The 14,684-nt window shown below is 44.1% G+C and overlaps 1 protein-coding gene across 2 annotated transcripts in view; it reads left to right on the top strand.

Annotated features, from left to right (window-relative positions):
• Positions 1 to 14,684, top strand: part of CRB2 (crumbs cell polarity complex component 2) — a 46,013-nt gene that overhangs the window by 18,119 nt on the left and 13,210 nt on the right. For both annotated transcript variants that reach the window (XM_077306049.1, XM_077306048.1), the window contains exons 3-7: positions 1,556 to 1,751; positions 2,211 to 2,350; positions 3,179 to 3,361; positions 3,575 to 3,688; positions 13,493 to 14,434. In XM_077306049.1, coding sequence (XP_077162164.1) covers positions 1,556 to 1,751; positions 2,211 to 2,350; positions 3,179 to 3,361; positions 3,575 to 3,688; positions 13,493 to 14,434 — 1,575 coding nt within the window. The remainder of the gene's footprint in view (positions 1 to 1,555; positions 1,752 to 2,210; positions 2,351 to 3,178; positions 3,362 to 3,574; positions 3,689 to 13,492; positions 14,435 to 14,684) is intronic.

Below are 14,684 nucleotides of genomic sequence, written 5' to 3'. Positions count from 1 at the left end.
TCCAAGAGCAAATTACGTTAGTAGTATGGACATCCTTCAAGAAGGCTTTTCAGGAGAGTTTCCTTGCCTGAATGGTGCAAGACAGCAATACATTTTAAAATTTCATAAATGAGAAGGCCAAAACTGGCATCTGCAGTGAGATGACATATCCACTCACTGCATGGAATGAGGGGGGGGGGCACATTCTCTTGACTGCTCCTAATCAAACTTTTTACCATAGCATAATGGATCTGAGTATTTCAAGGATGAAACATGTGACGATAGTAATGATTTACATATTTAGGGTCTATAAATAAACTAGAGCTTCTCAGATAGGAGGGAAATGACATTTGGGAATAATAATTTCCAAAAGTTGTCTACCTCAATTTCAAGCATGCAAGATTGTAGCTTGATCTGGAAAAAATTCTTGGACCATCTCTTCTATGCGTCTTTCATTTTAGTTTAAATGTGTTGGTGCTTTTCCATTCAGCACTTTCACACATGCTAAATAATCCACTTTCAATCCACCTTGACTGCACTTTGGCAAAATTGACTTGCAAATGATCTCTAAAGTGCACCCAAAAAGAATTGAAAGTGCACTATTATGCCTATGGGAAAACACCCATTGTTCTTTCTCTTTGAACATCCCTCCATTAATGTTGCTGCCCCATTCCACCCAATAATTTCTCATGTGATGAATAGTCTGGTTGTCCTGGCATGAACATTTCTTGGCATGATGGGAAGCAAGAAATTTAACCGAATGTTTGACAGTTCTTGATACACCAGATTAGGGGGCCTTACATTCCTTGTAGATTAGTGTAACCATGACTGCTGGGAGAACTGTGCCAAAAAAGTGGACTTAGAAAGATTTCCAGGTGCCAGACCAGAGATATACACTTTGAGAGGATGCTAAGACAATGCAGTTCATAGGATCAGAGAGTGACAAGGTGAACTGCATGGGAGTCCACACCCTACCAGACAATATTTGATACCCTTTGCCATAAATACTGGGAGAGAGGCTGACACAGCTTGCCCTGCAAGGCAACTGAAACAGGGGTGGTGATTAGTTTCCCAACTACTTAGTTTTGCAACAGTTTAGTCAGTCTCACTGCATGGTGGGTCCTTCGGGAGATCTAAAAGCTGCGTTCATGGATCTACATTCCTGGAAAAGACAAGGACATCTTCCTTTCTCTGTGTATTCATAGTGGGCAGCCATCCCTGCAAAATAAATGCCATGCTGATATCACTTTAGCCTCCACGATTGCTGCAACGTGGGGAAGTCAGATCTCTCAGCCCTCTTTTCCTGTTTGTGAACATGAGAATGGTGGTATAATCCCGAGGAAGTATGGGCCAGCAAATGGACTTTGGAACTTGGCTTTGGGAAACCTAGTAAATGTCATGGATCTTGGGCATGTCACATGTACTAAGCATCAGTTCTCTGTCTATACACAGTTGATCCACCTGGCAGAATGCGTGTGAGAATGAACCATGTGAAGACCGGCAAGAACTTTACTGATTAAAACTTATGTATATGGATGAATATTAATCATACTCTGCCCCCCCCCCCCCGGCCCAGGTGTGAACTGTGATGTGGAGATTGACGAATGTGCATCAGACCCTTGCTGGAATGGTGGTACTTGCAGTGACTACATCGGGCTCTTCATCTGCTCTTGTGTGCCGGGCTATGAGGGGGTCCAGTGTGAGGTGGACATTGATGAGTGCCAGAGCCAGCCCTGTCTCAACGGAGGCATGTGCCATGACCTGGTCAACAGGTGAGAGGGAGGATGCTGGACAGAGGTCTGCCTGAACCATTTTTCTGTTCATCTAATACACGAAAAAACCTCTTCAGAGAAAGAATGTAGATGAGGAAGTTTTAAAAAAGTAACTAGCCCATTAGACGCATGGTGGCAAATGCAGTCCACCAACTGTATTTAGGAAGCCTCGAGCTGGGTGATGCAGCTGTCAGACATCTGTCCATTGTGCTTGGACTAAGACCTCACTAAGATGATAAATTAATGTTTGTGTAGGTATTGAATAGCTGTTAGCCATGTTGGGAAATTATTTTAATTAAAAGTGGGGTCCAGGACAATTAATAATTCTAAAGCAACTGAAATTTGAAATAACCAAGGAAACAATAAACTGAACCTGAGGCCATGAGGAAGCAACGAGGGTGAGAAAGGCACTGGCTTATCCGACAGTAAACTGTAGATCTGTCCTGCTCTTCCTTCTAGCTATCAATGTGATTGCCGCAGTACTGGCTTTGAAGGGCAACACTGTGAGCTGGATATTTTGGAGTGTGCCTCCCAACCATGCCAGAATGGTGCAACCTGTCTTGAAGGAGTAGGACGCTACAGCTGTGTTTGCTGGCCAGGTGAGTGAAGTCACATTGATCCATCTAACTCAGTACCGTCTATTCTGCCAGTGACTTTCCAGGATCTCAGGCAGAGAAAAGCCTTTCCTAGCTACTTGCTACCAGAGTTCCTTTAGTTGGAGATACTAAGCAGGTGTTTAGCCACTAAGCCAAATCCCTCTTCTCTTTGTACCATTCTTTCAGGTTCCATTGTTTTCATGCATTTCTGACCACTTATGTGACTTCCCAGTATGGTAAACTGGTTTCTTGAAGTCCCTAGACTTATGAGGATATTGTGATTGGTCATCTTCAGGCTAAGGCTACTTTGCAGAGATTTTCCAGGATGTAATGCATGCATGAATTCAGCCCATCATCCCTGTGTCTCCCTAGAAGTCAATGTGAAACCATTAGAAAAGTGCAGTCTTATGTACTAGCCCTGAGTGCTAGGCTCCTATTCCCTGTCTCCCCACTCCATCCACCCAGGTAGCTCCGCCAAGGCCTGGTGAGGCTGTGGTGGGGCTGCTTGGGCTGCTACCTCTTGACTGCTACCTCTTCATGTGGCTAGAAGGCAGGGGGGAGGGACTCAGGGACATAATATCCCCTACCTGATTGGTCCTTTGGGGGGCGAGTGCCCTCCCCGAGAGCCAGTGAGGGAGATGGAGGCAGTTAAGGGCAGGCCAGTTAAGGGCAGGCCATGGGGAGTGACTCCCCATGGGCCCAATCAGGTAGGCGATGAGTCCCAACTCCTTCCATCATCCCTCTCCAGCTTTACTTATGGTACAGATTAGGTACATGTTAGCGCTGTCTAGGGATTTCCTTGCCCAGGTAACCCCTGAATACTGTCACCAGGGTATGTGGGGGAGCACTGTGAAGAAGATGTGGATGAATGTGCCGCAGAGCCCTGCTTCAATGGCGGCCAGTGCTATGAACAATCCAACCATAACTACTATGGAGAACTTGTGGACTTTCCAACTCAGTTCAGCTACCAAGAAGCCGCTGGATTCATCTGCAAGTGCCAGCCAGGCTTTGATGGTGAGTCTTGTTGTACCATTTATTTTGGGGGGGAGGGGTGTTCCCCTTAGCACTGCCATACAGATACATGACAAAAGGGAGAAGCAGAGTGAGTTATTGTAAATCGGGTGACATAGAGCTACACATAATTGATAAAACCAAAAGAAGTCAGGAACTGGCTCATGGGGCAAAGAATCAGACTTTCATTTTCTGATCTGTTTTGAACCCCCAAAGGAGATACCTGCTCCATTAACATTGATGAATGTGAATCTCAACCATGCCAGAATGGAGGCCGCTGTGTGGATCTGGTGAACAGCTATTGGTGTCACTGCATGCCAGGGTACTCAGGTAAGGGAGAAAATATGCTGGATAACAACAGATTGGGCCGGGCTTCTATTGTGGCATAATAATCATGGAGTTGCCTACTTTGTAGAGGGTACCCATTTTGCTTCGAATTTTCCAACTGGATGTAAAAATAAAACCCCGAGTATGTTTTAGGTTCCAAATTCTGAATCTGGAAGATGTTTTCTCTTTTTTTAAAAAAATACTTGTGGTACTTTATAGGCAAACACTGTTTGTGGAATAAAAATTCTGGCTCACCAAAGCCTATGCTACATTACATCATTAAGTGCCACAAGACTATAATTTTTACACAGCACAGGCTTGGTTCCATGTGTTCCAAAACCAATTTTTTGCCACCTAAAGTTTCTGCTGTGACATGCACTACTTCTGCCTCCAGAATTTTATTTTGCACAAGATGAAATTGTTTTCAGTGAGCCTTACAACAGAGACTATCTAGCGTGTATGGAACTAATTCATAGGCTCCAAGCTTAAATCATGGTGATGTTGGTGGCCTTTATGCTTGGCTATACTTGAGAACAATCTGCAGCTCAGTGGTAGAGCATCTCCGTAGCCTGAGAAAGGTCACAGGTTCGGTTCCCAGCATTTCCAGTTAAAAGGATCAAGTTGGGGGTGATGTGAAAGACCTCTACCTGAGACCCAGCTACTGCTGGTCTCTGTAGACAGTACTGACCTCAAGGGACCAATGGTCTGATTCAGTCTTAGATGAATGCATTCAAATGATGGGAAGGTGCAAAAGACTTAGGCAAGTCATCCAGTGACAATCATCCCAGATGTGGGGGCATCATTATCTCTACCACACTAAAGTGCAAATACTGGAGTGCCCCTAATGCAGATATATAAACAAAAATTTAGGCAAAATTATTATTCCATCATTGCAACAACTCAAAATCGTCAGCTGAATCGTGGTGACAGAATGACAGAGCACGTGTAAAATTTTACTGTGCTTTATTATATTTTATTTATTGTTTTAGATGTTTAATTTACTGTTGTAATCCATCCCAAGTTGGCTTGTGAATGAAGGGCCTGATTCGGCCCATGGAAGTCAATGGCGTTATAAACTATAATGGGAATGTTGGTGTTCCTGCTTTCCCAGGACCTTGGGGGGGGGGGGGGTTGAGGTACAGCCTCCAAACTTTCAGGGTAGCTCCCGGAGGCTCTTCCCTGACTCCCCTCCAAGTTTCAAAATGATTGGTCCAAGGGGTCCACGTCTAGGGGCTCCTGAAGAGGGTGCCCTCATCCCTCCATTATAATTAATCTCTTTCTGGCCTGTAATTTGCCTTTAGTTTCTTATTTATCTCATGCCATTCAGTTTCTTGGGATCCAATTAGTTCAGCAGTTCTGTCCATATTGGCGAGAACCCACATTTTTCTCTAAAGCATTGAAGGCTGCCATCTTGTGGAAGGAAGAACAATCTAATTTTAGATGAGAAAAATCTAAATTTGAAGAGCTGTTTTTTAAGTTTTGAAAGGACACAACGTGTAACTCAGTTTCACTCTGAAATAAAATCATATTAAGAGCTCAGGCCTGGAACATGCAGAATAGAAAAAAAAAACAAGAAAGGACCTCTGATCATGTGCCTTACCCCAAGAAGTAGTCTTCATTGACAGAGTGTTGGCTTCCAGGCAAGCTTCAAACCTTAGTACTTCTCCTCTTAGAAATCATGTTCTGGGCTTGTTCATACCTGTCTCTTAATTTCATAGGGAATCAACATATTGGAGGCAAGCTGGTTGTGTGAAGACATTTTGATAGCAGGGAAGCCAAATGCCTTTAGGCTTCATATTTTAAAGGTGCTTTCACACACTTAATAACACATTTTCAATTCACTTTCAGTGCACTTTGCAACTGGATGTTGCTGTGTGAAATGGCAAAATCTATTTGCATACGGTCAATGAAATGGGCTGAAACTGTAATGTCCCCCTTTGGCTGTGAACTCCCAGGTTAGGGTACCCACTCAGGCACCTGTCCTCAGGTCCATTCAGCGGAGACAATATGACTCAAGACATCAGCCATTTATTTGCAAAGAGACAGTGCCAATAACCAAAAACTTCTACTAACATACAAAACTGGAAGCTGAACAGATATTAGGGGAGGAGCAGCCTGTTCCATTACATACACACATGTATGTAATAACTATACCACAGAAACGACATTATTAGCATGTGTGATAGTACTCAGTTTAAGTGTTTAGACTTATTTTCCCCCATAAAGCCATCCTATGTCATATACTATTACTTCTAACAAAAGGAATGCTTCACACATCACACAGTGCGCATGAAGGTATAAACAAGTATCCCCTCACCTAGAACTAACCACACAGGAATCACTCTTTGGTATATAGAAGCACTGTGTAGATCATATATATAGACACCCCAGAAAATGATCACATGTAGACAGAACAGGAAGGAGGAGGGAAGGGGGGGGAGCTCATCCGAGATAGATACATTTGGTGGACATTCCTATTTCATCTTAAATGGTTTGTGATGAATGGAGCAGGTGATCTCTTAGACAGTGAAGACCTGCTTAATTTGGAAATTTTGTTATCAAAGAATGCTCCCTTCCTTATCTTGAACAATTAGGTCTGTAGAAGCTATTTTTGTTTGTTTGGTGCCACTTGCAAACCTGTATATTATTTAAAACATTTTCAGTTAACAACCATAACAAAAATGGAAGGAAAACATGAGATGGCTGGATTTACAGCAGAGACAAAATCACCAGTGCCTTTTATGAGCCCAAACTTTGCAGATGTAATAATTCACCATTCCACAGAGTTTTAGTAAAAGTTGTGCTCCCTGACAGAAAATGATACCCCTGGAAGATGGTGCTGCAGAGCTTATAAAAATTTACATTTGTGACCAGTGCCCTGTCCCCCTGTGGCTTCTGAGATTGTTGCCAAGGATTTTGAGTCATCAAGAACACGGAAGTTGATGGTGTTTTTTAATATTCAACTAGTTCCATATGCAAATAGTAGGCGTTGTGATTGAAAAGCCATCTTAGAGCTGAGCTGAGAGCACAAAATAAGCAATAGAGGCATCATGTAAGAAGATCCAAAAATGAGTCCTGGATAATCCAGGTGTGGTGTGAGTGGGGTCTTATCTTCCCCTCTTGTTTGTTTGTTTATTTATTATTTTATTATTATATTTATATACCGCCCTCCCCAAGGGCTCAGGGCAGTTTACAGGAAACAGGCAAAGATACAGATAACATATGGTAACAGGTGATAACAGTCATAACATTATAACAACAATAACTTAACATGATCATAACAATAATATTAGAAAATAGAAACTGCAGGAGCCTCAGCTCAACTCTTACTGGGACCCAGTGGGTTAGGCAGATTAGTGTCAGTCGTAGTGTGGGGGGGGGAGGGCTTGGAGGCCAACTGGAAGCGATTGTTTGGGTCGACCTCAACCAAATGCCTGGCAGAGGAGCTCCCTTTTGCAGGCCCTGTGGAACTGTTGCTGCTTCATAAATTCAACAGTGGATCGTTCTCCACAATGTAGTGTTGATCAAAGCTGTTCTTCAATATGGCTGTGTCTTTTGTTATGCTGGACCTGAGAACCCAGTGTCTGTACTTGGCCTTCTTGGAGCCCTTTGCTTTGTGCACGGCTGTGGGAAGCTTTAAGCTCAAGGCCTAGCTAAGCACTTGGGGGAGGTGCATTTTGCCACTCTGCACACTCAGTGAGAAGCATGAGAGTTTGTGGAGGAGTGAAGCTGACAGGGAAATAATAGCAATTAATCTCTTCTGCTTTGTCAATTAATCCCAGTCTGGTCCTGCTGTGTAAACAGCTTATTACTTCACATTAGGATCACAGAGCCAGTTAGCTTCCCATAACATTCCCGTTATGCATTTCAGGGGCAGTTATACTCTGCCTTGAGCTGGGGGTTTTAAGGATCACCTGTGAGGAAAAGAAGCCTACCGTTCTGATCTGTGCAGGATCCTCCCCTTTGGAGACCACGCTGCTTTCAGGAATTCATGGAAGGACCTGGGTCAGCAGAAGTCTCAGATACTGATCTGGGAGATGCTGTGGGCGTTTTAGGAATCTTCCTGTAGGACCACATATGCTCCTAAAATGCTCCCAACTTATCTTTAGATCAATGTCGAGCAGATTCCTGGAAAGGCAAGATATAAATGGCCATCCTTCTGGTTTCATATGAGTACATATAAGAGGTACATATGAATAAATGTATGAGGTAATTCTTCCCTTGTTTTTTTTTTTTTTTGCAACTGAACATTTAAAGATCAAAATTAAAAACTGTCTTCACAGTGACCAGAATGCAAAACAAAAAACAAATATTGGGTCTGAGCAAGTGTCTTAATCCCCTCAGTACAAACAAAAATTACTTTCCTTGGTCACTTGTGAACCTTTCCATCAAATGCTCCCAAAGGCTGCTTCTGGTCCCTTCTTCTCAGCTGTATGTTTTCAAAGCAGGTACGCCAGAATGTAAACAAAATCACTATTAGCTTTGGGGCACGTGAAATTTGTGTCCGGTGGTGGAGTTATTTTTCTCCAGGCTGACAGATTCATACTCAACTTACTGGCTATACTTGTGTGACCTGGCTGCCATGAAAATTCAGGCTACAGTTGCACCTAAAGACCATAAAATGTACAATTGCTACGTTCTTCAGTAGGGTTTTCTATAGTATTTTTTATCTCATTTTAATAATTTTAACTGTGTAATGGTGGTTAGGAATAGAAGGGAATGGGGAAGGGAATGGCAAACCACCCTGTATTCAGTCTGCCAAGAAAATGCTAGAGGGTGCCACCCCAAGGGTCAGACCTGACTCGGTGCTTGCACAGGGGATACCTTTACCTTTAATGGTGGTCGATACAGTGGCTAAGAGCAGTGGCTTGTTATCTGGAGAGCCAGGTTTGATTCCTCACCTCCACTTGCAGCAAGCTGGATGACCATGGGCTAGTCACAGTCCTGTTAGAGTTGATCTCACAGAGGAGTTTTGTTTTGGGGAGAGGAAGGGAAGGCAATTGTAAGCTGCTTTGAGACTCCTGTGGGTAGTGAAAAGTAGGGTATAAAAAACAACTCTTAATTCCTGTATTTTATGTTCCTCAGATTCTTATACATACTTTTCTTTGTAATGACCCTTGGCTAGATGCAATAAACTTTGCTTGGTTCCAGTTTGTTACTCACCCGCAGGCTAGAGATAGTACGGCAAAACGCGAACTGAGTAGTACAGATGTGTGTTCTGGGTGGCCTGGGCCCCCTGCAAATGAGTAAAAAAAATACCTTTCTTTGTAGCTGAGGGCATGGCAAAGCAGTTATGGATATCTTCACCATTTCACCCAGCAGCCAGCATCAAGACAGGCCAAACAGGCCACTCCCTGGGCTCCCCCTGCCTTTCTCTATCCAGCAAAAGGATGGTCTTGTTCATTCTCCTTGTTTGGCGGAAATGAGGACAGGGCTTGCCCTGGAGAAAGGAGGGGGTACAGGAATGATAGACAGCTCCTAAACCTCCCCTCATTCTCCTCCCCCCTTCCTGGAGGTAGTAGACAAGCATTCTTCTTGTCAGCAGAGATAGGAGCCAGCTGGGGAGGTTTAGAGCTGAGATGGATTAGGTCTTGCTACAGTGAAGCTTGCTTTATATTGGCTGGCTTCATCTCCAATCCCCTTTTGCTCGCCTGGCACGCACACACATTCTGCTGCTCTATTCCAGCTGAGCACCGAGCCCCTCTTTTCATGCTGTCATCATCACTAATGCCTGCAGGGGAACAGCTATGAACTCCATGTTCGTTGGTATCGTTATGGGTGGAATGTATCTTCTAGCAGGTAATGACAGACTCTGCAGAGGCAAGGAGTTGCATCCTGGCTACCTGAAGGGGTGTGGGGAGTCCTTGGGCTGTGTAAACAGAGGACGTATTAAAAGATGAATTCCTCGCAGAGGAGAGAAGCCTGACTAGGTCAGCCTTCTAAGGCTCAATGGCTGCTCTTGATTAACAGAAGTTGTGCTCTAATTCTGGGGTGGGTGTGTCTGAGCCGGCTGTGCCTGGAACACAGTGTTGTTTCAGAGCCGGGGCTCAAGTGCATTTTTTGGCTTCATGTTATGCTTCTCATACCTGCTCCAGGAAAACTCTTTTCTCTCCCAGTGAGTGGGAACTGCCGGAACTAGTAAACCTGCAATGACTCAAAGAGGCAGGAGTTTCTCTCTGATGCTCCTGAGACTCATGTGCTGCGGCAGCTGGAGACTGTCAAAAGAAAACCGTACGAGAGGGAGGAGTTTGCTGTATGTCACCATGGACGTGGGCCATTGTGATGCAGACCTTGTGTTGTTGCTAATTTTCCTGCTTTACATCTTGCTGACAACAGTCAGAATTCCAGTTAGGCTGTGCTCAGGACAGGTAACCGAAAGCATCCAGGGTGGCTCACGGGCCTTGGGGCAAGTGGGCTAGCTGGTGAGATTCCTTCTTTAAAGATAGGACCTGTTAAATGCTTGCTACTCTCTGTCTTGCTGTGACTGATTATCCATCTTACCTGTGACTTAAATAATGAGTGTATATATGTTAGACTTTGTTTTGCTGCTTTCAAATATAGTCATCCAAGAGTGTATGATCCTCCCCCCCCCCAGGATACTCACGGTCCTCAGTCCACTGTGACTGACAGAGATGTCAGTCATTGCCGACCACAGAAATAGAACTAGAACAATAATTTCCAATGTTGATGCCCATGGTAGCCATGGCACCTACTGATGGGCTTGCTGGAACCCGTTGCTTCTTCCTCCAAACATCTCCTCTGCAAAACAAGTAGCCAGTCTTGATTCCCCCTCAGCTCAATGGAGCAGGAGGTATTTGTTTTTGTTTTTTTTACTCCAAGTGGACCCCCCCTTTTTTAAATCAAATACCTTTATTGGCATAATCATAATAAAGCATCTGTATAAAAGACAAGGGGGTTCAGATCCCAGATCACTTGGAGAAAATCCCATGAAGGAATTTTGCAATGCCTTCGGTTATTTGAGGGTTATGATCTGATAAAAGAAAGTGCACTATTGTTGCAGGAATGTGAATCTTGCTCGCCCCCACGAAATATGTACCGTTCTCTTGAGATGGTTATGTTGCTCACAAAAGGTGGACCAATTTATAAACAGCTGCCTCCTTCAAAGGAAGATGCTCAGTTTATCTGAAGAAGGAAGCAGTGACTCATGAAATGCCCTGTCACAAATTTGGCTTGTCTATTAGACACTTGCTCTTTTCAAAACAATCCCATTGAAGCTATTTTGTGGTGTTGCCCACTCCAGTTTCTCAAAATTCTGCAAGTGCTAATAGACTCCTGCATGGAAGTAGAACACCTAGCTAAGGGCTGAAGGATACCTTCAGGTTTACAGCACATGGGTGAGGGTATTTGGGGCCATTAATATGACAGAGGAACGATTACCCCTAATAGCATTTTCTTCCAAAGCAGGCTCCCTCTGGTAATGGCCAGAGTGTGGTAGTGATAGTTTCATGCATGCTGCTTTTCAAGCATCTGGCAATTTAGTTCTCGGATAGAAGATCTTAAGCTTATAAATTATGTAAGCTATCCTTTCTTTAGCTTTAGGATCTGCAGGTGTTTCCATAGGTACACATATGCCTGGGAAAGGCCTAAAGTGGAGCATTTCTGTACAGAAGGTACTATAGCCTACTGTTAATGGGTAGTTCCAAATAGGACTCCTTTTTCCCTGCCTCCCTTTCTTCCCCAGGCTTTTGAACACTCCACGCCTCCCACAGGAAGGATTGCAGATTATTTGTTGGCATGTACCAGCCTACATCAGTTTTGTTGGCTGGAACAGCCTAAAGCAAATTTTTGTTATTTCCGGAAAAGCTTCATGAAGTCGCCTACTTTTGCATAGTCATTTACCATAAAGACCCCCCGTCCCCCAACTGAAACATCTAGAAAATGAAATGACTTAGAGCCTTTGCAGAAAATATTCAGTACAGTAATCAAACAGTTAATGTATAAGGTCCCCTAGAGTATTTCCTGTACTCAAAAATCAATGTTTTAACAATGATATATGCTACTCTTCTCATATATGCATTTTAGATCATGAGTTTATAGCAGTTATCTGGAATGTGGATGTATACATGTCAGAGATACTTTTGTGCTTGTGACACTTATCTTTAGTGATGTAACCTTGTTCCATTTTCTGCATAATTTTCTTGGTTTCAAAATATCTTGCAATTTTTATTTTTTAAAGAAGCTTCAGAGACTGAGCTTTATGCAACTGTCCCCCTCGGGCATGGGAATACTCCTACTTTTTAATATGGAATTTGAGCCACCAGGAAACTCTCTTGCATGATGAAATCCCATAAAAATGAAGACTATTGCTGTAGCAAGATCATTCTTGGGATGCATCTGTGCTGCAAACTTAACTAGCTTCTGCCATTTTCATGGAACATGTGAAATCCCTCACCTAAATGGGAAGTGACTGTTTTAGAGCAGGTATTAACAGTAAGCTCCTTTGGCAGTCAGGTTCCCCCACCCCCGAAAAGTGAGTTAGATGTAAATAAGGGAAGGCTGAAACAGGCAAGAAAGTGATGCAGAGACTGGGGAGGAGAGTTCATGCCAGCATAACAGAACCTGGAAAGGGCAGAGACCCAGTATGATACCCAGAAGCAGAACCTGTCCTCTTAGTTGAATGGGAGGGAATGTGATGATGTCTAGAAATTTTAGGTCACTGCTGGTTGTACTATTCCTATAAAGTTGGTGGTAGGGATGGGCACAAGCCTAAAAAAATTCTGGTTAGTTTCGGGACAGCCCCCAAACCAAGACAGAATTTTTCCAAAGAAAACCAACCACTTTGGACCAGCCAGTTCAGACCTGCTGTGGCTGGGAGAAAGTGGGGAATCACCTGGGAAGGTGTTTCATTTCCTCCAACTTTGAAATGGGGGGGGGGAGCAAAACAAACATGTTTAACGGCCCACAGCCTTTTAAACTGAATCACTGATAGGCGGTCCTGCTAGGCTGTTAGGCTGAAATGGCTGCCAGCCATTTCACTGGTCAGTTCCAGTTTCCCCTGCTTGAAAGCAGGGGGGAGTGAAACAGACCGGTGAAAAGGCTTGCAGCCATTTAAACCTAACTGCTGATAGGCAGACCCACCCTGCTCACCTGTTAAGTTTAAATGGCCTGAGCAGCCAAACAAAACTGAACAGATGTCTGCTAAATGTTTGAGTAAGGCACCTTCCCTGAACATCAATTTGGGGGCTACAAACCAGGCCAACTTCATGCCAAATTTTGGCTGTTTCCCAGCTCCACTCTGAGCCCTCTGGCTGCTTCAAATGTCTGCTGAAGATTTAGTATGGTCCACAGATAGCAACTTGGCCTTCTCTGCCTACACTAAACAAACTAATTTAAACAGCCAGCTTCTCAGGGGAAAGGTTCAGGTTGCTGAAGCAGAACTACAGCATGGCTATATCTTTGGATGAGATTGATATAGCACTGTATTGTCATTGTTTATTGCCCAGGAGAGCAATTATTGGCACTTAGTTTGCACACTGGACTTTCCAGAAGAAATTCCACCCCTGCCCAGAAGGAAGAGCAAATATTCCACAAACCTTCTGTGCTATGATTCCCTCACAGGGCTGGTTGTCTTTGGGGAGGTATAATGCTATTAGCCTGCATAATCCAAATATCAGCACAGCTGTCTTGAAAGATTACTAGGAACCTGTGTCAGAAGTTTGGAGGCGCAATCTACAAGCACTTAAGTCATAAAGACATCGCTTGCCTTTAGCTTCACTTCACCATTTGGGGACCCAGTGGAATTTGGATCTCAACTGTTTCCCACTAACTTCCCTCTCTGTTTACTAGGTGTGGAATGTGCCATAGATATCAATGAATGCGAAGACCACCCGTGTGAAAATGGAGGTGCCTGTGAAGATGGCATTGCTGACTACATCTGCCATTGCCTCCCTAATCAAGGTGGCATTACTTGGGGTGGGAAGAACTGCTCTGTGGAGCTCACTGGATGTCAGGCCCACGGCTGCCAAAATGAGGCCCTGTGTGTCCCTACCTACCAGTCTGAAATCCATGGATACCTGTGCCAGTGCCAGCCTGGTTTTTATGACTCCACGTGCTCTACATCAACAACCTTCTCGTTCTCCTCAAGTACCTATCTTTTTATCAATATGTCAGCATACAACAAAAGCTCAAGCGATACCTCAGGGAGTTATCGATCCTCTGTGGCCCTCCGATTCCGAACCACCCTTCCTGATGCTGTCCTCATCTACCGAGGTCACAAAGAAGAGCATCTGTTGCTGGAGCTGTCCGGTGGCCTTGTGCGTGTAACACTGATGATGCAGGATACCGTATCCTCTCTCATCTTGGAGGCACCGCGGGTGAATGATGGCGACTGGCACAATGTTGAGGTCCAGTTGCAAGAGTCTCTTGAACTCAGGCTGTGGCATGAAGACTGCCATTCAAGTGTCTGTTGGCAAAGCAGTCCCCTTGCAGAATCATTCTCAAATTCCTTGTTGCCCTCCTCAGAAATATACATTGGAGGAACTGATGAGAAGCTAATGACTAATCCTGCACAAAGCTTAATTGGCTGCATGGAAGACCTGTACATTGATTCTAAGGTTGTCCTACCACATGAAGTGATTGGATTTCAATCCTCTGGAGTCCAGCTGGGTTGTGAGAGGACAGACTGGTGCCATTCCCAGCCTTGTTCACATGGTGGTCAGTGTGTTGATCTCTGGGCAGACTTCTACTGTATCTGTTCTCGGCCTTATGAAGGCCACACATGCTCTTTTGGTGAGTAACAAGCTATGACATCTATCAGCACTTTTAAAGGCGGTTGGGTCAGTTTGCAAGCAAGAACTTCTTCTGGGGAGATGGTTTTCAGTCTCTTAAGAATGAGTACTACAGAGTTCTATGTGCTCTGCCACCATTTCAGGGGCTTTCCCTACAAAACATACTTGGTCTTGGACAATTACAGGCAATTATATTGGTTATTTTGTTTCTCATAGGCAAAGAAATAAATGGCCTTGAACATTGCTAACCT

The sequence above is a fragment of the Paroedura picta genome, chromosome 12 (assembly GCF_049243985.1).
Source record: "Paroedura picta isolate Pp20150507F chromosome 12, Ppicta_v3.0, whole genome shotgun sequence".
Lineage (NCBI taxonomy): Eukaryota > Metazoa > Chordata > Lepidosauria > Squamata > Gekkonidae > Paroedura > Paroedura picta.
The sequence above is the reverse complement of the archived record's forward strand: the minus strand, read 5'-3'. Positions and strand labels throughout refer to the sequence as shown.